The sequence below is a fragment of the Colletotrichum paranaense genome (assembly GCF_030867605.1).
Source record: "Colletotrichum paranaense strain IMI 384185 chromosome Unknown Scaffold_4.1, whole genome shotgun sequence".
Lineage (NCBI taxonomy): Eukaryota > Fungi > Ascomycota > Sordariomycetes > Glomerellales > Glomerellaceae > Colletotrichum > Colletotrichum paranaense.
The window spans coordinates 853607-874297 of NW_026848962.1; the positions used below are offsets into that span (position 1 = coordinate 853607).

The following is a 20691-nucleotide window of genomic DNA, read 5'->3' on the forward strand; positions in this document are numbered from 1 at the left end:
ATTCGCTTGCCGAAACCAGGCATTCAACCATCCACCACTAGACCATATACACTTCAAGCGCCGCTCATGCATTTCCCTTCACTTTAGTTGCCTATTAGGGGTTCTCTCGCTTAGAATTAGCCCAGGCGACGGCTTTTGAGTCCTGAGAGTATTCACAAGGCAGGCATTCGATGGGTTTCCTGAAGAGTGGATTCTAGTCGCACCTGATAATTCACAGAGAGACCTGCAAAGGCAAGCGTTGCACTACAGACCATCAGGATCGAGTAAGCTTTGCATACAAATGCTTCCTCTCAGTGGCAAGATACATCTCCGAGTTCTTCTATACCATAACTTGGAGCCTCTACAGCAGGCGTTCTAGTTCAGAAACTAGTCCAGACCTAGTCCGAGGTCTTTCGCTGAGACGCAATCTCACCTGACGTCACTGTGTCGAAAAGAACATGATTTCTATGGCGCCAATGCCAATATCAGAATTTTTCCATTACATGCATGTAAAGCAAGGCAAGGTGCCAGTATTTGATTCAGAATGTTGTCTCTCATTGGACTTTGATTTGTTTGGGATATATCCTTCAATACCTATCTTCCTCTCGATCCCTTCCCTTGGATTCGAACAAAGCAACAAAGATTGGCATGTGTGTGTAATGCGACCCGAACAGTTGAAAAAATGAAACAATCCGTCCCGTGTTCCCCGGTTTGTGACGAACGCAAAAAGAAAAGAAGCAAAAAGTCAAGGAGACAAAGTTTTCAAGGGAAGTAGAAGAAGCTCCCTCGAAAGGCCTCAAAACGGAAAATGATTGCGAACCCTGATTCCTCACACACATCCCTTGAAGATCCCAAACTGAGAGGAAGTTGGGTTATCCGCTCTTTCCAGTTTGACCCCAAAAACGCCGAAAATAAAAACAAGTGACCACGAGTAAGAAGGGAAGAGATTTAAACTATCATTACTTTGATGATGTGGTGGTTCGAACAATACTGACGGTGAAGAAGAGCAAAAGCCACCTGAGCTTGGGAGAAAAAGTCGGAAATTGCTCTGGGCTGCGAAGACTTGAACAGGAGCGCCGAAACAGAGATGAAAAGGAGGGCTCGTTCAAGAGCTTTGGGTTAAGCGACCGTCGACTTGGACGGATCCAGATAATGCTGTGGCGATGCAAGGGAATTCTCCATGACTGAAATGATAAGCCCGCCTCGTGAGGCTGAGAAGGATGTGCTTGTCAACGCCGTACTTTTTGATGTTGCTGTTATTGCTGTCATGCGGAGAGAGAATCGTTCTGTGTTCTTCTCCGGTTTCATGTCGTAACTTTCGTTGCTGGAAAGAGATACGCAATTTTCGTGTATGAATGCATTCGAGTGTTGAGAGCAAGCATGGCGGGTATAGTAGACTAGGTATTTAGCCGAGCTTTCGGAAGCCTTCGACAGTAAGCATCGGGACTTCCACATCGCTGAGGCCGAGAACGCCCTCATCGCGTCTGCGGTCGACGAAGCCGTTGCATTCAGCAACGACGATGCTCCACTCGGCCAAAGCACGACCGGCGTAAACGGCGCGCTTGACGTAAATTCCCGTTGGGCGAAGGGGTTGTGTAAGGGGCTCGGGGCCGGTCCTACGACTTCCGGACTTGGACAGGTGAGGCCGTTGCTGAGCCTGGAGCACGGCATGAGCCTGGGCCATGGCCTTGGATTGCGGGGGTTGGGGCGCAGACTCCGACGGCTGCTGCGCCTCCTCCTCGGTCTTGCTCTCGGTAGGCGATGAGGCCGTTGATGAGTCGGAAGACACGGATGAAGCAGATGACTTCTCTGCACTTTCGAAGTCGAAGGTCATCAGCTCCACGTTCGGGTTGTTCTCAAAGTCGAACTTATTGCTGAGCCTGCGCACGAGAGAGGATGACGACACCGCAGTGACCGAAGACTTGCGCTCGAGGGTAGGGGAGGCGAGAGGACTGGCGTTCTTGGCTTCGTCGACGAGGCCCTTCTTCTTAGAGCCAGAGACACACCGTGTGGGATCGGGAAGACCAGCAGCAGGTGGAGGAGGGGTGCTGCCGCTTCTCGAACGGGAAGTGACCCAGGCCTGCGCCGGGGCGGGAAGGCGTGGGCGAGTAAGGATGCGATCGCGAGGCTGGGTGACGGCAGGAGGCTGCCAGGTCAGCGTGAACTTGAACACGAACTTCTGCTCCATAAAGATCGGCGAGGTGCCCGGCGAGCTGCCGTCAGACGACGTCGTGACAGCTGAGGCCGATGAAGTGGAAATCTTGGGGGGCAGAGGCGGGCCTCCTTGACGGCGTTTGGAAAGAGTGGCGGACTTGGACGACGTCGTTTCCTTGCGCGAGGACTCATTATCCTCGCCATCTGAACCGTTACCACCCAAAGACAGCACCTTGCCAAGCAGAGACCAGCGCTTCTTGCTGTTATCAGGCTTGGCAACCTCCTTAGTTTCTGTCGCCGGCGTTGATGACATGACTCCCTCGCCATTGACAATCTTGGAGAACGAGTCGAAAGGCTGGTTGAAGTAGCCTGGCTGCGGAATGTTCACTTCCGTACGGATGATCATGAACTTCTTGCCCGGCGTGGGGAGGCATGGTGATGTCGAGGGCGGCAGCCTTCCTGCGGCATCGGCGGCGTTGCGAAGGAAGAGGTAGTGGGCCCAGACGGTCTTCAGCCTTGCTGCGGCAACAAGGAAGATTTCACTGCGAATGTCAGTAAGTCTTATTGACTTGCGGGATATGGCACAACTCACGCATCAACTTCGTTCGCGCTGCCGCCGTCACGACAGATACGCCAGCAGAGCAGGCGCATGTAGTAGCCGCGCACCATTGGGCACCAATGGTTGAAGTAGGTGTCGAACGTCTCCTCGGAAAGCAGCCAGTCCAGACACAAAGCCTTCTTCCGTACGGGATTTGCCGTGACTGCTTCCCAGGTCGAGAAGATGAAGGACAGGAGCCGAACTTCCGTCATAGCGTTGTCGGAGATGAGCATCTTTCTGCAGACATTGAGCCAAAAAGACCAGTCGATACTCTTGGCGATATTCGGGTTCTCGAGATCGTCGAGCTGGTCGTAAGCCACCAGTGCCTCTTCCAAGAAATCACAGAGCGTGAACACGGCGCTGTGGTCGAAAGCGGATACGCGGCGGGTCGCAGCACGAGTCACAGAGAGGAAGGCTTCGGCAAAGGTTCGTCTCGCGGCAGCAATGACTGGTAACGATTCGCCCAGAATATCCTTCAACAACACGATGAGGCGGTTCTCGGCCATGTTCTTCAACAAGTTCCCTGGGATTGTCATCGCGGTCGCAGCAGCATCGGCGCCGTAAAATGAATCTGTCGGCATGGGCGGGTTGTAAATAGCGTCGACTTCGGCCTGGCGGTGGATCGTGGACTCGATACACGCGAGGATCTGGGCCTGTACCAGTATGAAACCTGGCGACCGCGCCTTCTCAAGCAGAGGGAGGCCTTCGGGCATGAACTCCTCAGATAGAATGTGGTAGTACTTGCAGAAGATGAAAAACAAGTCAGTATCACCACCACGCCATCGCGTCACCCAGGGGCTAAACCAAGGGATCCTCGCCGCCATCACGGAAAGTTTCACTCGTTCCTTGAAGCGAGCACTGATTGTCTTTTGCGATTGCCAGCCCAATACGCCCACATTAGGTGGGAACAGGGCCATGATGTCCTCGCTCTCGCCGCCATTCTTTTTGGGCAGTCCAAACTCGTCAGCCGTCCTTCGAATGAGCTCAGGCCGCAAATCCCACAATCGCACGAGAATCTCGGCCACAGACGGGCAGAAAAAGAACGCGTATGCGCACGCCTTACCGCACCAATTGACGAGACTGAGAGGTGCGTGTCGAAGCGACATCTTTTCCACCACAATTTGCATCTGCTTCATGAGGTTGCTCACAAACATGGTCCGCACATTGTGCTCGGCGGATTCGGCGAGGAAAGCTTGGCTCGATGCCTGTGATGAGTCTGCTGTGGACTGGGTCCCCGATCGCGGTCGGACGCGTTCGTTTGGTGAGCGATCCACCAACGACATGAAGTACGTCGTCGTCTGTCGCCATTCTGGTCTCATCATCAGCATCGTCAAAGCCTCCAGCAAAACCGGCCGATCAACGCCTGGGAGCTGCTGGCCCTGACCGTCCAGCATATCCAGCAAACCAGTCCACCACTTGTTCAGCACAATGGCCCTCCGCTCAACATCTTCCAGAATGAGTCCCTTGTTGGTGATGTGGTTCATATAGGTCCGCAAAAATGGCAACAATGTAACACGCACAGAGTGCATGCGCTGGGCCATGGTTTTGGTGGCGAAGCTTCCACTCTCGGTGTCGAGCGACCGGAAAACCGACCAGATGGTATCCTTGTTGGCTGACATTTCGCTCGTCAGAGACTCGTCTGTTGCTGTTGTTTGGGATTCGGCGAACGAAGCTGGTTTCGACTCGGGCTTTTTGATCTTATTACTATTATTGTTGCTGTTGTTTTTGGTCTTCTTGCTGGGCTGATCGCTCTCAACAGCAGATTTGGGCGGGGGCAAGCTTAGTGATGATGGGGGCAAGGCATTTGTATCGATCTCGTTGTTTGATCCAAGGGTAATGAGCATGCTTTTCGGTCGCTGCTTAATCTTTGTCAAGAAAGTGCTGGTTCTGTTCAGGGTGCGTGCAGGCTTTAATGATTCGGCACTCTTTGAAGCGGCAGTCTCTGTGTCGACTAGCATAGATACTGGCCTCTTGCGGGTCGAGTCCACACCCTTGATGTTCTCGTTACTCGGGGCCCTGCTTCGGGAAGGGCGAGAAGGCGGTGGAGCTGGAGGGTCTGGATTTCGCTTCGGGGACGGGGAACGGGATGTGGACATCCATGACTTCTTCGCAAAGGTAGCAAAACTCTCCGAGACCGTCCTGGGGCGTTCTGGCTCGAGAGGTCGCGTCGGCGGTGTCGGTGCTACGGGGGCGGCAGACGTCGCAGCAAGAGGTGCAGTGCTCACGTGGTCTCCGGCATGAGTGCTGGGTCTTTCGGGCATGGCGGGTCGTTCGGGCACCGGCGGCTCCTTGAACTTTGACGGCGATCTAGATGTTGGTAGCCAAGATTTACGACGCTCCATCAACGAAGCCCTCCTGCCCCTCTTCTGCAGCTTCTCGGCATCTTTGTCCTTTTCCTTTTGCTTTCCATCTCTCGTGTTCTCCTTGTCCTCCTCTTTTGGAGGTTTTAACAACATGGCCGGGTTTGGTCGTGGCGCGGCTGCTGCAGCTGCAGCTGCGGCCGCCTGCTCTTTAGCAGCAGCTTCCTTGGACTTGCCGTCGAGGTAGAGGTTGGTGTTGAACTCGGGAAGGGTGTCAAATGAGGGAAGCTCGAATGCAGCTCGTCCCTGCACGCTCGAGCCTTTCTGCTGTGTGGGAGCTGTTGTTGTTGAAATTGTAGACGCTGCTGAGGCGTTGTTACGATCGTCGGAGGTATGGGATCGGTGTAGGTAAGAATCATTAACTGGTTGGACAACGGCCGGAGCCATCGTCAGCGTCGGGCCTTTCATCTCATGGCAAGTCGCACCAACACAATTAGAGAGGATTCCTCTGCCAGTACACACTGGTACAGAGACAGAGACAGAGCAGCAGGTGCAGGTGTCGGTGCCCGTGCCGAGCTCTGGAGGGCTGTTATTTGCGATCGCGCGGGCAACAGTGACCTAGAGCATGCAGTTGCGACTAGGAATGCAATGTACGAGGGTCGATTTGGGTTGGGTAAGGGAGGACGGCCGGAATGCTCGGTGTGTCACGGTGGCACGACGTCTGCAGTCTCCCAAGTTAAGGTATGTAGTAAGGCGGCCTTGTGAGATAAGGTGTGGTAGAGTCAAGTTAAGGAATTCCCCCTCAATTGGACATGACAAAAAAAACCTGGGGTGTGTACAGGCAAGGAAAGGTGTTTCTTTGGTTTTGGGTTTGTCGGCGATCGGTATGGTAAGGTATGCTCTGGGCCGGCAGAGGGAGGGAGGAAAAGATACAAGGCGGCAAGTGGACGGGAGGGTTCGTTCGTTGAGGGTGGGCGATCCAGGGTGTGGATAATGAGATATGAATAGTATCCGTTCGGGGTCCGTAGGAATAAACCGTTCAGGTTCTCGAGACAAGAAGGAACAATCGCGGCGGAGCCGTAAAACGAGCGAAAAAGGAACGAACGACTGGTGGTGAGGCGAGGCAACCAGCTGCTTCTCTTGCGTCCCTTCTCAGGTATAAACCTTGATCGGGTCTGTCTGGGTCTAGGTCTTGTTATTCGGTGGTGGTGGTGGTTGTGCTGGTGGTGGTTGAGCGGGTTATCTGGGTTTTTGCTTTCCTGGTTCGTTGCAAGGTCCAATCCAGCGGCAGCGTCGTCGGGATCAACTGTCGACGCAAGGATAACACAAAAAGAGGAGGCTGCTGTGTATCCGTACGGAGTACTGTGTGTAGCTGTGTACACGGAGAAATCCCAAGGTCGAGCGAGGGTGTCTGAGCAGCGAGCAGGACTGGGAAATCTGAAAGTTGGTGCAGCCGCAGCGGGAGGTGACGGTCGGGGTGAAGGGTTCCCTGTCCAAGACTGGAGCTGGAACGTTTCAAAGTGAGAGAGGGCGATAAATAGCGGAGCTGGGAATATTATGACGGCCTCCACTTTTTTTCTTGTCGCCAGGGAACGCGCGCTGTTGCTCTGATGCGACAGGAGAGAAAAGACGGTAGATGCTAAGATGATGCAAATTAAACGCCTTTCCGGTCACCGGGCGAGACAAGGAAGCTTGTTGGGGGAGGAGGAGGAGACGGGGAAAGAATTGTGCAAGAGGGTCTTGGACTCGATGGATCGGCCGATATTCAATGTCTCAAGAGGCAAATGACACCAAAAAAATAACGAGAGAAAGCTGACAGCCTGGTAGGCAGAGTGACAGTAGGCAAGGTAGCGAGAGTGGATTGGTAAGAGTCGTGCGTTTGCCCAAGGTACGGTAGCGAAAGGGATGACGAGATGTCAGAATGATCTTTGGAAGGAAGGATAGGCACACAAGGGAAAGCTTCAAGGTCCAAGGCAGAAAGAGCGAGAGAGAGAAGTACAGGGACGGATCGAACAATCGGGAAACGGGAACACGACGGACGGGGGAGGTACGGGGGGGTACGGGGGTAGCGGCCACAGACGGAGGAGACGTAGACGCAGAGATGCAGCAAGTAAGTACCTTCGCGAGTAACAAGTAGCGAGTAGCAGTAATAATAGAAACCAGGAGCGCACATAATACGTCAGTGGGAATCAGGTATTAGCAACTGGAGTAGTAATATTACTCCCTCTATGCCACATACAACGTGCCTTACGTAGTAGTCGCTGGGAAAGTGAGGTGAGGATACGGACTAAAGGTACATCACCGTACGCAGTACGAGGCAGAAGAAGTGCCATGTACTGTACCTCCCTCGTCTTGGCATTGGTCTTTTTCGATAAGTCTCTTGCTCTTATTCTCATTCGTCCTAGATCATGATGAAGTATGCCTGCCTCTCTGATTTAATCGGAAGAGGCAGACGAAGACGAAGGATATCCCGCTAAGCCACCAGATTCTAATACACACGAGAAGGTACGGGCAGCCCAATGTCAGATTCAATTTCGCCCAAATCCATCAGATTGGTCCGCCTCATGTGCAAAGATCCTTAGAATTGAGACGGTCAGCTTTCCCGCCGCGGCGCCGCCCTCCCTAAGGTACACACAGACGCCGCACCCTGCCTAAAGCAGCTCGGCAGCACAGCGGCACGTTAAGAAAAAAATCAGGAGAAATAAACGTTAGGTCGCCTCCCGTCCGGTCTGATGTAGGAGAATAAAACAAAAAAAAAAAAAACGGACTAATGCAATTCACTCCCTTTTTTCCCTTCCCGCGCGAAATGTTTGAATGCGTGTGAGATGTGCGGCCGTGCAACACTTCCGTCGCCAAAATACCTGACAAAAAAAAAAGTAAAGCTGTTCATCAATGTACCTGTACATGTGCCAACAAAAGCCCAACCTCCTCCCTTCCCGTATCTCTACGGACTACGTTACGGATAACAGGATGGATCGAAGCTAAATGGGGTGACGAGGGCAGGGGCTCCTCTCTTTTGGCGCGTTGGATCATGGATTCCATGGTCCACGGATGGGTTTGACGGGGTGGATGATCGCCGCAACGCCAGCGCCAGCGGGGATTAATACGAACGAGGGTACCCGCCTTTTCCCTCCCCTTTCTACCAGTGCCGTCCCAGGAAAATCAGAGACAGCTAGAAAAAGACAAGAAAACCTGCCTTGGCCCACGGCAGCTCTGCTGGCCGAGAGAGACACGAGAGGCCTGCAAGGAGCGGGCGGGGAGGAGAAGCTGCTCGTTCATTGTGTGCCTATGATCAGTGTTCCCGTACTCGTACCAACTCGTACTGGAAACCCATTGTTCCGACTTTTGTTCAACAGCACATGTGTCCAGCTGTTCAAACGAGCCGCTAGTCATTGTGCACATTCGGACCAGCACGTACCTTAATCATGATACCGCATCTCCGAGTCTATAGACCCTATGAAGTATCAGTAGGAGACGCGCTTTTACTCTCTCTCAAACGCACCCAATCCCCTTCGCGACGAACTCGAGGGACCGACCTGACCTGAGTCTGAGACCAGTGCGCGCTCAATCCTCCCACTACACCACGTCAGTCGTCTTTGAAGTGTTAGAGGGGAGAGGGGGATCTACCCGCGGGACGGATGGCTTGTCTTTCAAGCTTGTTCTACGTGTCCGCCCCCTTCAGGACTGCCCCTGGCTAAGACTAAAGCGTTCACGCTTCGGCGGCCGGTCCCATCGGCTCTTCACTCAGCGGTGTCTCACCGATCGAGAGGGGATTCGTCCAGCGTTTTCTTCCGTTTTTTCTTCTTCTTTCTTTCTCTTTCGTGCTAGCATTCACGAGAGCGGTACGGCGTTTTAGTGGGAAGGCGCAGAGCTAGCAGCTGCTGTCCAACTCTCAACATTGGCATTGACAGTGAGAAAAAGCCCCTGAGTTAGTAATACGATCGGTACGCACAGAACATTCTGAATAAATGTGTCGAACGGACGGGCGTGGTGCGAGTCGCGCGTTCTGCATGATAGCCTTGATAGCTGACATCTGCAAACGCTCGACCGTCAAGACAAACTTCCCCCGACCCTCTCCAAGTCTCTCTCAGGGCGCCAAGTTCTAACAAAGTGTTCGGGCGATTTTCGTCTGGCCTTGTCCTGGGGCCTCCTGGCTCAGCGCACAACAAGGCGAGGGAGCCAACACCTGAGGGAGATCAAACGAGTCGACCGTTGCTTGACCCGCTTCGCTTCATCGGTACTCGGCAGGGTACCGTGGACGCTGGAACAGAACGCCGCAAGTATCACGACTCGCAACACTTCGGGATGGGCGCATGGCGTGCGTGGGGGCTCTCTCTCCAGCCCACCGTGCCATCCTGCTGTAATTCGGCCGATATTGAAGCGCTGCTGCAGCTGCATGTGCGCATCTGCAGCCAGATGAAAGGGCCCTGCAGGCTGCAGGCAGGAAGATAATGGCGGCAGTTCCAACTTCCAAGATGTATCTGTCCATGGCGGGCAATTGGCAAGTGTGAGAGTCGCCTGGCAAGATGTCCGATTCGGGTTTGATCATGTTCCCGCGCATCCGACCAATTTACACTTTGTGCATTCCCACTAGTGAAAGCGCCTTGAGCATCGAGGGTAACGGCGGTAATGAAATTGTACGCCCCGTTCGACTCAAAGTTCCGCTTCTGGCGTTTGCCAATGCGCCACACTATTCCCATCTTGGGAGTTGTGGCTGTTTGGCGGCCCATATTCGAGTAGCCAGGCGCGCGTCACCGGTACGCAGGGGCCAGTAATTCCCAGTGTTCCCATTGTCCTTTCAGCTGTGCAGGGCCGTCGCCGTTGGAATTCGCGGGAGGATATCCTGTGCTCCAAAGCACAAAGAGACAAAAACTTTGTTCTCCCTCCACATGAACGGCAAGTCGGGAAGAATGAAAGTGTCTCGGCTCATAATGCTAAAGTACCGTCTCGTGCCATCGTCATACGCCGGTGGCTTGCGTGCTTGCTTCGCCGGTATGCATCGATCTACACTGGATTAGAGTGCCTGGAATCGTTGTGCGACTGCCAGCAGGGCATCATCCAATGTGGTTCCGCTTGTCAGCTGTCAAGCATCGCACATCGCAATTCCTGACTTTGCTCGAATTGCCATGCCCCGTTGCTTTGCCCCCCTGTCCGGGAGTGGGAATGTTAGCTCGCCAATAACCTTCCCACCTGTATCCCAACGCGGCTTATGCCATCATCGCCCAGGGAAGGGGACTCGTGGGCCTTGCCCTGCCAGCTTTCAGGGCTGCTAGGAGGGGTCCGTCTTGCTCTCCGAATCCTCCGATCTTCCTTGGGCTTCCTTTCAGGCAGGGTCCTAGGTAAATGGTGTTCTCCAGGAATAGAGGCGCCTGCCCAGTCTGCCAATCGGCCCCATCAACAATCACTGTTTGAGTTCCGCTGGATGAACCAGAGTTGAATTTCTTCTGCTAGGCATCCGTAAGTAGCAGACTTGAGAGCGCGACTTCGGGGTAAAAAAGAAAGTCGGAAGAACGAAAGAAGAAGAAAGGTGCGGCGACTCGAAGAGATTAAACAGCGTCCGTGAGCGAGGCTCGTGGACCCGGATGGCGCTCCTTTCCAGGCAGTCATCCTCATGCTGAGCTCCGCCTCAAAAGGAGGAAGTTAGGAATTTGCACTTAGCCTTGCGGCCAAGTCCTAAGGAGCCGGATCTCTGGATCTGTCATCAGCTTCAATATTAGCAGACAAGCGAATTAGGCATAGCGTTCCCCTGAGCAACTGTCCCCACCGGCAGACACGCTCGCCATCAGATCATGGCCGCCAGGACATGTAAGCTGAAATCTCTGCCGTCGCGACTGGTCGCAGTCTCGTAGCGCAAGCCTGCAATGTGGCCGATACGCGGGCGGGCGGTATCAAATCCCTTGCTCGCTGCTCGCATCGCCTTGACTTCATGTTGGCGGTGAGCCGGGCAGTCCGGGCAGCAGAAATGGGACCGGGCAGATTGATGTGGAGTCTACATTTGGCTTCATTCGAGGCTTGTCCGAACGGATTCGAGACATTTCCACTGAGAACTTGGCAATAGGTCGGCCGCTGGAAAAGACGCGTCCAATTGTGGTATTTCGGATGCGCAAAGTCCTTAGTTCGGGCGAATAACATGTTCAGGCATAGTTTGACGAGATGTTGCCTTTACTTCATGCACCAGAGCTATCGAATAAAGAGCGACGTAGGTGCTTGGTAATAGAAGGGCAGAGTTTGATCTTGGCACGATGAAATTTTCCTTCAGCAAGAATGGCACAGAGAGAAGCCCATTGCTGTACACACTAATGCCTGTGTCCAAAAGGGACGGATATCACGAAAACTGACAGGTTGGTTAGCAGATTTTTGTCGCGCTCTGCGAGACGCTTTCCGATATTCGAAAAGTAACACATTGTGCGTAAACGCCTCACACTTGCGATGCGCCGATTGTGCACGCGCGTCTGAAATGCGACCCAAGACTACGCTCCTCGTGGGGAAGATCAATCCGAAACGACACCAATGCGGCATGGGGGTGCGACAAATGATGGTGGGATGCTTGGTCTGATGGTTCCCGAGGTTTCGAAGCGGTAGAAACGCCCAAGTTGCGGGAAAGGATGCAGGAGCGCGCCGCAAGAGGAGATCGGGGATGCCCATCATCATTTGGAGATGGCACCGCTCGTCATCTCGTTGAGGTTGGCGCTTTGCTGATATGAGAATGACGACGTTGCGAATGGCGAAATCGCGTCCCACAGCCCACGTCACATCGTCGGACCAACCGTCCAGTGCAAACAACGCGGATGATTTGAGGTGAATCGCAGTCGCGGTACCGGCTTTGGAGGTCAGTTGACGGATAATGTGGTTGTGAGGGAAGGACAAAGTTGCAGGCAAGTTGGCAGGCTGAAGAAAATTTTATCATGAGGATTGAGGCAGGTGGGCACGGGATGGAGGGCACAGCAAGCTCGGGAGGTTTCTCGGCCCGACACCAAAAGCCGCCCCGCCTAAATCCATGGTCGTGTTCCAACCTGGAAGTCGCGACGTTGGCCGGTGCACCTGCCTACTATCGGAGCTGGGATGTCCCAAGCCTCCGCCGGCTCCGTTGCCGTGTCCGATTGAGGAATGCATGAGAAAACCTGCGGGGGAAATTAGCTTGTTGACGATCGCGGGGAGACATGAGTTAGTAACTTAGCTGAGATCGTAAGATCAGTCACTTACTCTCAACGATAGCGGTGGTAGCTTGGATCAACATGACTAAGTAGTCACCTCATGTACCGACTTTCTGCCTGAATCAAACAGCCTCACCAAAGCACAGCCTCCACAGCGAGGCTCAACATGTAAGGTAGACTGGATGGCCATGTGTTTTCTCCATTGCTAGCAGTTGCAATTATACCATCTGATTAAGTGCACGTGAAGATCTCGTTGCTTTTCGCCCTAAGTCATTCATATGGTCAGCACCCTAAGGATATCCCCTCCGTGCTTCGAGAGGAATAGCTGAGGCGCAGTATCTGTTCTTTCCACACTTTGCAAACTACAAAGGAACTCCTTGCGAGGGAGTTGTTTATATGCCCAAATTAAGGGGTCCAGTGGTTTCGAATGCATGATGAACTATAGCCTACAGAGCTTCAGTATTTTGTCAACTAATCGATATAACGCATGAATGAGGCTGGGGCTGAAGATTCCGGCCCGTGTGTATGCCAAAGTCAATCAGATGAAAACTTGGAGCTAGCAGAACAACACAGAGCTTTACTTCTAAACAAGTCGACATCTTAGATCACAGTTTTGAAGACGAGAATCGTTCCGTTTCCTGTCTCTCGCATCCAAGGAGTTGTCGCAGATCATTGGCATTCGGGAAATACACAACTTCTCGCTCTGCTAGTCGCAAAGTTCAACGCCGCACGATCTCTTCCTGGTTGATACTAAAAGGGCAATCCATATTCATGTTTGAGTCCACAGCAATAGCTGATCATAGAGCAACTCTTCTACGACGAATGCAAGCAGGCAAGTAGATGGAAAGTGTTTTTGCAAGCTTTGCATGATTGCCTATGCCAACTATCACCGTCGTCGGCGTTCAAAGAGCTTCGGCACCGAAAGGCACCTGAACTAATCAAGTCTCGGACTGAAATAGTCGTGAGTCCGGCTTCAGACCAACAACTCAGATGGCGCGGTGATTGGGTAAACCATTTTCGTCGCGAGCTGAACGGCAGCGCGAAGTCTCTTCAAGCGGGAAAATCAGTCGGTGCGGTTTCTTCTTCAATGAAATGTCACCCCTCTCCTCTGATTGGTCAGGATTGAAAGACTCGCCTTTAGTGGGAAACCCTCAAGCATGAGGTGCCCACCCCTTCCTATTCCCAGTAGCTCTCATAGAAGAAGACTTCAAGAATTCCAAAATTGACTACCTCAAAAGATTACAAAAAAAAAATCACTAAATCTATGTTTTGGATTTCCTTCATACTTGGTTCATTTTTCATAGTACTTGTAACGTCTAGTACTCCCCCCAGCAATATGCAGGATCTGAGAGCGAAAACAGACGGAAACCAGGTTGAGAAACCGAGTGAACATGGTACAAATCGAGATGTCGAGCAGCAACAGTCTATCGAATCCACGTACGAACAAGGTCCCTCAGTCTTCAAGTCTCTCGGTATTCTTGATCGGTTTCTAGCCGTCTGGATCTTTCTCGCCATGTTGATTGGCATTCTCCTTGGAAACTTTGTACCCAATGCCAGGCCAGCGCTGCAACAGGGTAAGTTTGCTGGCGTCTCTGTGCCGATAGGTAAGTTCTGACTCAACCAGCTCTTCAATACGTATGCTTATAGACTCTAGCCGTTGGTCTGCTGGTGATGATGTACCCCATATTGTGCAAGGTTCAGTATGAGAAACTACACACTATCTTCCGTACGAGAGAGATTTGGATCCAACTCGGCTTCAGCATTATCCTCAACTGGATAGTGGCACCGCTATTTATGGTCAGCCTTCCATGCTTCCAAAGACAGTATCGAATAGCTGCTAACACAAAGGGCTTAGCTTGCCTTATCGTGGGCGTTCCTACCGGACAAGCAGGGTCTCAGAAACGGCTTGATTCTTGTTGGAGTCGCAAGGTGCATCGCCATGGTGCTGATTTGGACAAGCCTGGTATGAACATCGCTAGTGATAACTTATACGCCCAAGGTATGCTGACACTGTTGGTTGCAGGCAAGAGGAGATGGAAACTACTGCGCGATTCTCGTGGCAGTCAACTCTTTTCTGCAAATCGTTCTCTTCGCCCCTGTCGCCCTGCTCTTCATTCGAGTAATAGGTCAAGACTACAGTATCTCATCTATCTCTTACTCGACAGTGGCCTCAGCAGTTGGCATCTTTCTTGGCATTCCTCTTGGTGCGGCCATCCTCACGCGGCTGTCACTGGTCTACACCACGGGGGTCGACACCTACAACAGCAAGGTCATACCTTTTCTGGCCCCTTGGTCACTCATCGGTCTTCTGTACACCATCATCGTCCTCTTCGCCTCTCAGGGCTCCCAAGTCGTCCATCAAATCGTCTCCGTGGTGCGAGTGGCGGCGCCGCTGGTGGTCTACTTCTCCGTCATTTTCTCGGCGACCCTGCTCGTCGCTCGCAGACTGGGATTCCGCTACGGCCTCGCATGCACCCAGGCCTTCACGGCGGCCAGCAACAACTTTGAGCTAGCCATCGCGATCGCGGTCGCGGCGTACGGGCCTGAGTCAGACGAAGCCCTTGCCACAACTGTCGGGCCGCTCATCGAAGTGCCGGTGCTTCTTGGACTGGTCTACTTTGTCAAGTGGTTTGCTAAGCGTTACAACTGGGAGGACTGAGCCGGAGCTTTCGCAAACGGCGCGATGAGACAAAAGCACATGTCGGTGTCATGGGGTCTAAGAGCATGCAGGAGCTAAGGTAGCACGAAAGTTTGCGGATGATGCCGTGCCGAAGGAGCTGAACTACCGATGCTCAATGTTGAGGGGAAACGAGTGCCATCTATGATAGCTTTTCAGAAGCAAGTGGATATCACTGCTTTGATAAATCGAAGTCCAAGTCGACTCCCAGGATTTTCGAAAGTGTCAGGTCCATGGTGTTGCAAGACGTCCACTGAACTTGGAATGATAAGGTAAAGATGCGGGGACCCTAGTGACTGAACCCTTGTCGGCCTTAGCGCACGTTGCGCTGCAACTGCCTGAAGTGACACCTCGGGTGCCCCAAGCTCCCTGTCACCGTCCGCTTCTTGTTCCGCCTTGGACAGGATCCGTCCAGGTTCCGACCGCCAACTCGATTGTCAACACTCATCTTGATAACCTACAATCTCCCAATCCGACCCTCATCAACCACCACTTCACGACCGATTCGAACGATCCGCCTCCGCAACGAGACTCGAGTAGTCTGCAAACCCCGTACTGTATTTCTCATTGTCAACTTTTCGGCAGAGTCAGAGCAGCGGGGCTCCGTATCGCGCATTGGACCCCTAGGAGAACCCCGAGAACTATTTCCACGCCTTGCCGGAGCTTCCCTCCCACGATCCCGCAATGGAGTCGCTTCCCCGCGAGCTGATCGATGCGATCCTCCGGCAATGCGTCGCTTTATCACCCCGAAATCACATCCTGGACCTGCGTCTCGTATGCAGGGCCTTCGACCGCTTCCTAAAGCCCTTCGCATTGAGGACAATCGCCCTCGAATTCAGCCGTCTCAGCAAGAACAGCCGGCGGCGGCAGCCGGATGTCGATTCTCTTCAGACAATTGGATACCACTGCAAGTCCATGTACATTGACTTGATGGTATTGCGCGATGAGTGTAAGCTAGAACACCGTCCCGAGTTCGCGAATTGTTGCTGATCCACCAATAGTGGAAGTAGAATTTCTGTCAACCATCTTCGATCGAATACCCTCGATGAAGCACTTCGTCCAGACACTCCAACGCCAGTACTGCATGTCACCTGCTAGCTTCACAACGCTGGACTACCGTCATACCCTCGAATCAATACTATTCAACTGCCAATTTGTTTCCTCACTACGCCTGAACCTCCCCTTTCAGCTCGTCGGCCACCGCTGCAATGCTGCAACAATGATTCTCGCGAATACCTTCTCCGCCTTCTCCCGCCGCCCGGAGGACTCTCTTTCACTCAAAACACTTGTGCTGGAGAACGTGTCTGACCAAGCTATTGTCGACCTATGGACCAACCCGTCCGATGTCCTTGCCATCATGCGCGCCATCCTCCAACTCGAGCACCTAGTAATATCCTTCCGTCGTCATGAAGTCGATCCTCCACGCGTGGCCTTTTACGGTACTTGTCTATGGGATCTAATCCACAATGCTGAGGTTCTACAGACCCTTTGTCTGTCCGGCACCGACGACGACCGTCCACCCAGAGGCCTCAAGCAAACAAAAGCCTGGAACATGACGATAGACGAGTGGAGGGCCCGCGCGCTTCCCTCTCCACCGATAACGCTTCCATGCCTGACGGCCCTCGAATTGAAGCGGGTTGAAATCACACCGGATGTCCTTCGATGCGCCGCACGCAACTTTGGCCAGACCCTACGTGAGCTGTACCTCAATGAGGTCTATCTGAAAGCGGAACAGGGTCATAACCTCAACGAAGACTCAAAGGAAATCCTATGGGTTGGTCTGCCGAATCAGCGGCCTGGTCTCCACGATGACTGGATGGCCATGATCATCCGGGAGTCGTGCCCGAAGCTCCAGACGTGCCGTGCTTCATTCCTCGGCTACGACCTATACACCCGTGACGATCTGCCTCCGTCACCCGCGCCCTCATCCCCCGATTTCGACTTCATTGACCCCTGCGGGCTCGGCCGCTCCATCGCGCAGCGCTTCGTCGAAGTGGCACTGGGCTACTACCAGCCGCCGCAGTCGGACGGCTCGCCCGTGTCCTACCTGCCGGCTCTGGCCTCCAACGACTACCTCCTCACTCAGATGCGGCCTAGAACACGCGCGTTGCGGGTCACAGAGTACGACGTTAATGCCTACCAGACGGCGGTGCGGAACTCCACGAGCGGTTGGCAACGCAGCATCGACGGCGTTTTCCCCAACTGCAATAGCGGCACCCTCGAAGAACTTCACTACATTGCCGAGACTGCTTGCCAGGGCATGAATGAGATCCAGAGGCAGCGCAATGAGCACGCCGGCCAAGGGGAAGGGGGCGAAGGCGGAGCCGGTGATGGCGAGAATGGCGGCGGCGGCGGAGGAAACCTGGCAGAGAATCTGCTGAATCTGAACTTTGCAGAGGAGTGATGGAGTTTCCCGAGACGTTGCATATAATGGGTAGGCTACTGAGTAGCATTGTACGACTTTGTCAACATTACACGGACTGTTCTTTTTGAAAGGTTCTCAAAGACATGGATGGATTGGTCGCGGCCAAGCGTTTGAACGATACGAAATTCTGCTTCCTAATAGCAGCGATGGCAAGCTGGTCAAATGGTTTCTCTGGTAGAGTGTGTGCTACCATTCTTCTTCTTCATTATACCCCTCCAGCCCTGTTCTAGAAAATTTCAATTGCTTACTATGCCTAATGCTCCTTTTTTTGAAACCCTCCTTTATATATGATGATGATGTTTTGGTCATAATGCTAGCAGTAGTCGATGGACTTTTCCGTCTCTAGCTCGTAAGATAATTCCCAAATCGAATGCAGCCACCCTCCCTTTGAAAAACAGGCGAACTGAATTCTAGATTCCTTTCGTAGAATAAAAATCCACCCAAAATGTCAAGAAATGCGCCTCTCTCTCTCTCTCTCTCTCTCTCTCTCTCTCTCTCTCTCTCTCTCTAGCTAGTCTAGTGACCGTTGACGCCGTTGGAGCCGTTCTTCTGCTCCGCGACGGCCTTGTCGAGGGCCTGCAGGACATCGCGGCGCAGGTCCTCTGCGTCCTCGACACCGCAGCTGATGCGGACGAGGTCGTCAAAGACGCCGACGGCCTCGCGCTGGTCCTTGGGGATACCGGCGTGGGTCATGCTGCTGGGCACCTCGACGAGGGACTCTACGCCGCCGAGGGACTCGGCGAGGGTGAAGATACGGGTGAGCTGGCAGAAGCGCTCGGCGGCGGCGTGGCCGCCCTTGATGCGGAAGGAGAGCATGCCGCCGCCCATGCCGTTGCGGTGCTGCTTCTTGGCGATGGCGCGGTGCGGGTGGGAGTCGAGGCCGGGGTAGTTTACGGCGATGACGTTGTCCGAGGCCTCGAGGGCCGTGGCGACGGCGGTGGCGTTGGTGGAGGCCTCGCGGGCGCGGAGGTGGAGGGTCTTGAGGCCGCGGTGGGCGAGCCAGCAGTCAAAGGCGGAGGGGACGGCGCCGATTGCGTTTTGGAGGAAGCCGAGGCGTTGCTTGAGGTCCGGGGAGTTGAAGGCCGCGACGCCCATGACGACGTCCGAGTGGCCGTTGATGTACTTTGTGACGGAGTGGACGACGATGTCGGCGCCGAGGTCGAGGGGGTTCTGGACGTAGGGGGAGAGGAAGGTGTTGTCGACGACGACCATGATGCCGTGCTGGTGGGCCTGGGTGACGACGGCGCGGACGTCGACGAGGCGGAGGGTCGGGTTGGAGGGGCTCTCGATCCAGACGAGCTTGGTGGCCGGGGTGATGTGGGCCGAGATGTCGACCTCGATTTCCGGAGTGAAGGTGACTTTTACGCCGTGGGCTTTAGCGACCTGGGTGAAGTAGCGGTGGGTGCCGCCGTAGACGTCCGAGACGGAGATGACGTGGGAGCCGGCGGCGAGGGACTGGAGGACGACGGCGGTGGTAGCGGAGCCGGAGGAGAAGGCGAGGGCGTATTTTGCGTGCTCGAGGGCGGCGACGGCCTGCTCAAAGTTGTCGCGGTTGGGGTTGCTGGAGCGCGAGTACTCGTAGACGCCGACGGGCTTGCCGACGCTGGTCTGGGCGAAGGTCGTGGAGAGGGAGATTGGCTCGATGACGGCGCCGGTGACGGGGTCGTGGGGGGAGCCGGCGTGGACGGCGAGGGTGCCGAAGTTGTGGACGGGCGAGGGCGCCCGCGGAGGGGTCTCGATGGGGTGCTCGGCGACGGGGACGGTCATTGTTGCGAAACTTGCGATGGAGGGGTTCGTTGTTTCGTGATAAGAAGAGCTTTGGCGGGGTAATAGATTGCGACTATCTTCTGAAGTGAGAAGAAAGGATGAAGAGTCGAGGGTATCTAGAGAATGCAGAAAGAAGGATGAAGAAAAAAAAAAAAGTAGGCTCGAGAGAAAAATATCCGGGCTACGTCTCGGGGTTTGTGCGAAATAAAGTCGACGGTAACCGAGTCGAGTCGCGGGGTCGTTTTTTTCTTGTAGTTTGTTACGTTATGAAGAGTAAAAAAAAAAGTAGCTCGAGTCTCGGTAGGATGTTTAAGGTGGAAATTGCCCCGCTACACTCCGGTGACCGAAAAAGACGACGGTGCTTTGTGTCGGGGATGCCCCAAGCTCCGAATTGGTAAGTAGGAATCAATCACGCAATCGCGCGCCTGCTGATCAAGACGGTCTGGTTTTGGTGAGTCAATGGGCTGATTTTGGTGGTTGGGGGTGGTAGCTGAGGTGTCTAGACGGGCTGAGAGAGACGTTTTCGGTGGTTTGTTGTTTCTGATTATCGTCAACCTCTGGTCTTATTTACTTTGCGCCCTTGTCTTGGAGGGGCACGTTGAGGTACCGGGGTTTGTTTGGCGGAGACTGGCGGTCTGCGAGCAGGGAAGAACGAGCTGGTCCAATGACTCCCGATTATTCGCACGGGTTGCAGCTTTGCGTGGATGGTTGAGAATGGCGCAATCCGGAGCTATGCAAGGCACTGAGCTCTTGTAGGCAGGTGATGAGGTGCTCGAGGGATTCCCCAGGGTTTTCGATCGGAGTGATCGGAGTGATCGGGAAGGTCCAAGATACGTGTGTGGAGGGGCTACGCAGTAGTGTAACTGTGTAAGGCAAGGTAAGGTAAGGTAGTGTAGAGCTCAGAAATGGGCAGAGGTTCATATGAAATCACATTTTATATCTCGGTTTCCCCCTGGATGACGCCTTCGATTTCAAACATGTCAAAAGATTCCCCAAGCACACACCGCCTCCTGCTAGAAGCTGACGCGATTGAACAGGGCGCAGGCTGAAAGCCTGAGAACGAGCTGGAGCTGAAAATTTGATGAGCAAACGTGGTTCGATGAGCTTCCGTCATCACAAATCCCAATGATGCACAATGTAGAGTTTGCCTGTCGCTGCCTTGCTTTTTTTTTCTTTCCCTTTTCGCCGACCAAGGTATTACTTACTACCTGCCTCGACTGGTAGGTATGTATCCGTAAGCTGCCTTTGCTGACAACACCTTAGTAGCGCACACCATGGCATGAGCACCTTGAGGCAAGTGTCAACCGTTGCGGCACACAATTCCGTAACAGGGTCCTTTTTTCGGGGTCTTGGCTCCGCAGGTCCGCATTGCTGACATATAGAGTTCTTGCATGGGAATTTTTTTGCTGTACCTTGAAAGATAAGGCATGGTGAGGTGGAAGAAAGCTGCAAGTTGCATGTGGTATCATTGCGCACCAGAGATTGGCCAGTACCGGGGAAGAAACTCAAGGCCGAACGGGGGGGACCTAATAGAGCAGAGCGGCCGGGAGAACTGCGGAAAGGTGGGGTACAAGAAACCCGGCTCGGCACAAGCGGCGGCCAGCTTCGGCCCTACGTACTGCGTACAGGCTTCATAA

At 53.7% G+C, this 20691-nt stretch overlaps 5 protein-coding genes across 5 annotated transcripts; 2 read left to right on the top strand and 3 right to left on the bottom strand.

Moving 5' to 3' along the window:
* Positions 1-1384: 1384 nt before the first annotated feature.
* Positions 1385-5478, bottom strand: CPAR01_05261 (uncharacterized protein; the record flags this gene model as incomplete). Its single annotated transcript, XM_060489540.1, has 2 exons — positions 1385-2675; positions 2726-5478. 2 exons carry the CDS (start codon positions 5476-5478, stop codon positions 1385-1387), a joined length of 4044 nt encoding a protein of 1347 aa, XP_060351006.1.
* Positions 5479-11286: 5808 nt separating this feature from the next.
* Positions 11287-12268, bottom strand: CPAR01_05262 (uncharacterized protein; the record flags this gene model as incomplete). The annotated part of the gene is made up of 3 exons (XM_060489541.1): positions 11287-11919; positions 12073-12152; positions 12235-12268. 3 exons carry the CDS (start codon positions 12266-12268, stop codon positions 11287-11289), a joined length of 747 nt encoding a protein of 248 aa, XP_060351007.1.
* Positions 12269-13521: 1253 nt separating this feature from the next.
* On the top strand, positions 13522-14844 carry CPAR01_05263 (arsenical-resistance protein; the record flags this gene model as incomplete). The annotated part of the gene is made up of 4 exons (XM_060489542.1): positions 13522-13789; positions 13840-13982; positions 14041-14148; positions 14209-14844. 4 exons carry the CDS (start codon positions 13522-13524, stop codon positions 14842-14844), a joined length of 1155 nt encoding a protein of 384 aa, XP_060351008.1.
* A 702-nt stretch (positions 14845-15546) lies between these two features.
* CPAR01_05264 (uncharacterized protein) lies at positions 15547-17266 on the top strand (the record flags this gene model as incomplete). The annotated part of the gene is made up of 2 exons (XM_060489543.1): positions 15547-15811; positions 15864-17266. The coding sequence occupies 2 exons, from the start codon at positions 15547-15549 to the stop codon at positions 17264-17266; spliced, it is 1668 nt and encodes a 555-aa protein (XP_060351009.1).
* A 537-nt stretch (positions 17267-17803) lies between these two features.
* On the bottom strand, positions 17804-19054 carry CPAR01_05265 (Cys/Met metabolism PLP-dependent enzyme; the record flags this gene model as incomplete). The annotated part of the gene is made up of 1 exon (XM_060489544.1): positions 17804-19054. One exon carries the CDS (start codon positions 19052-19054, stop codon positions 17804-17806), a length of 1251 nt encoding a protein of 416 aa, XP_060351010.1.
* Positions 19055-20691: the final 1637 nt, after the last annotated feature.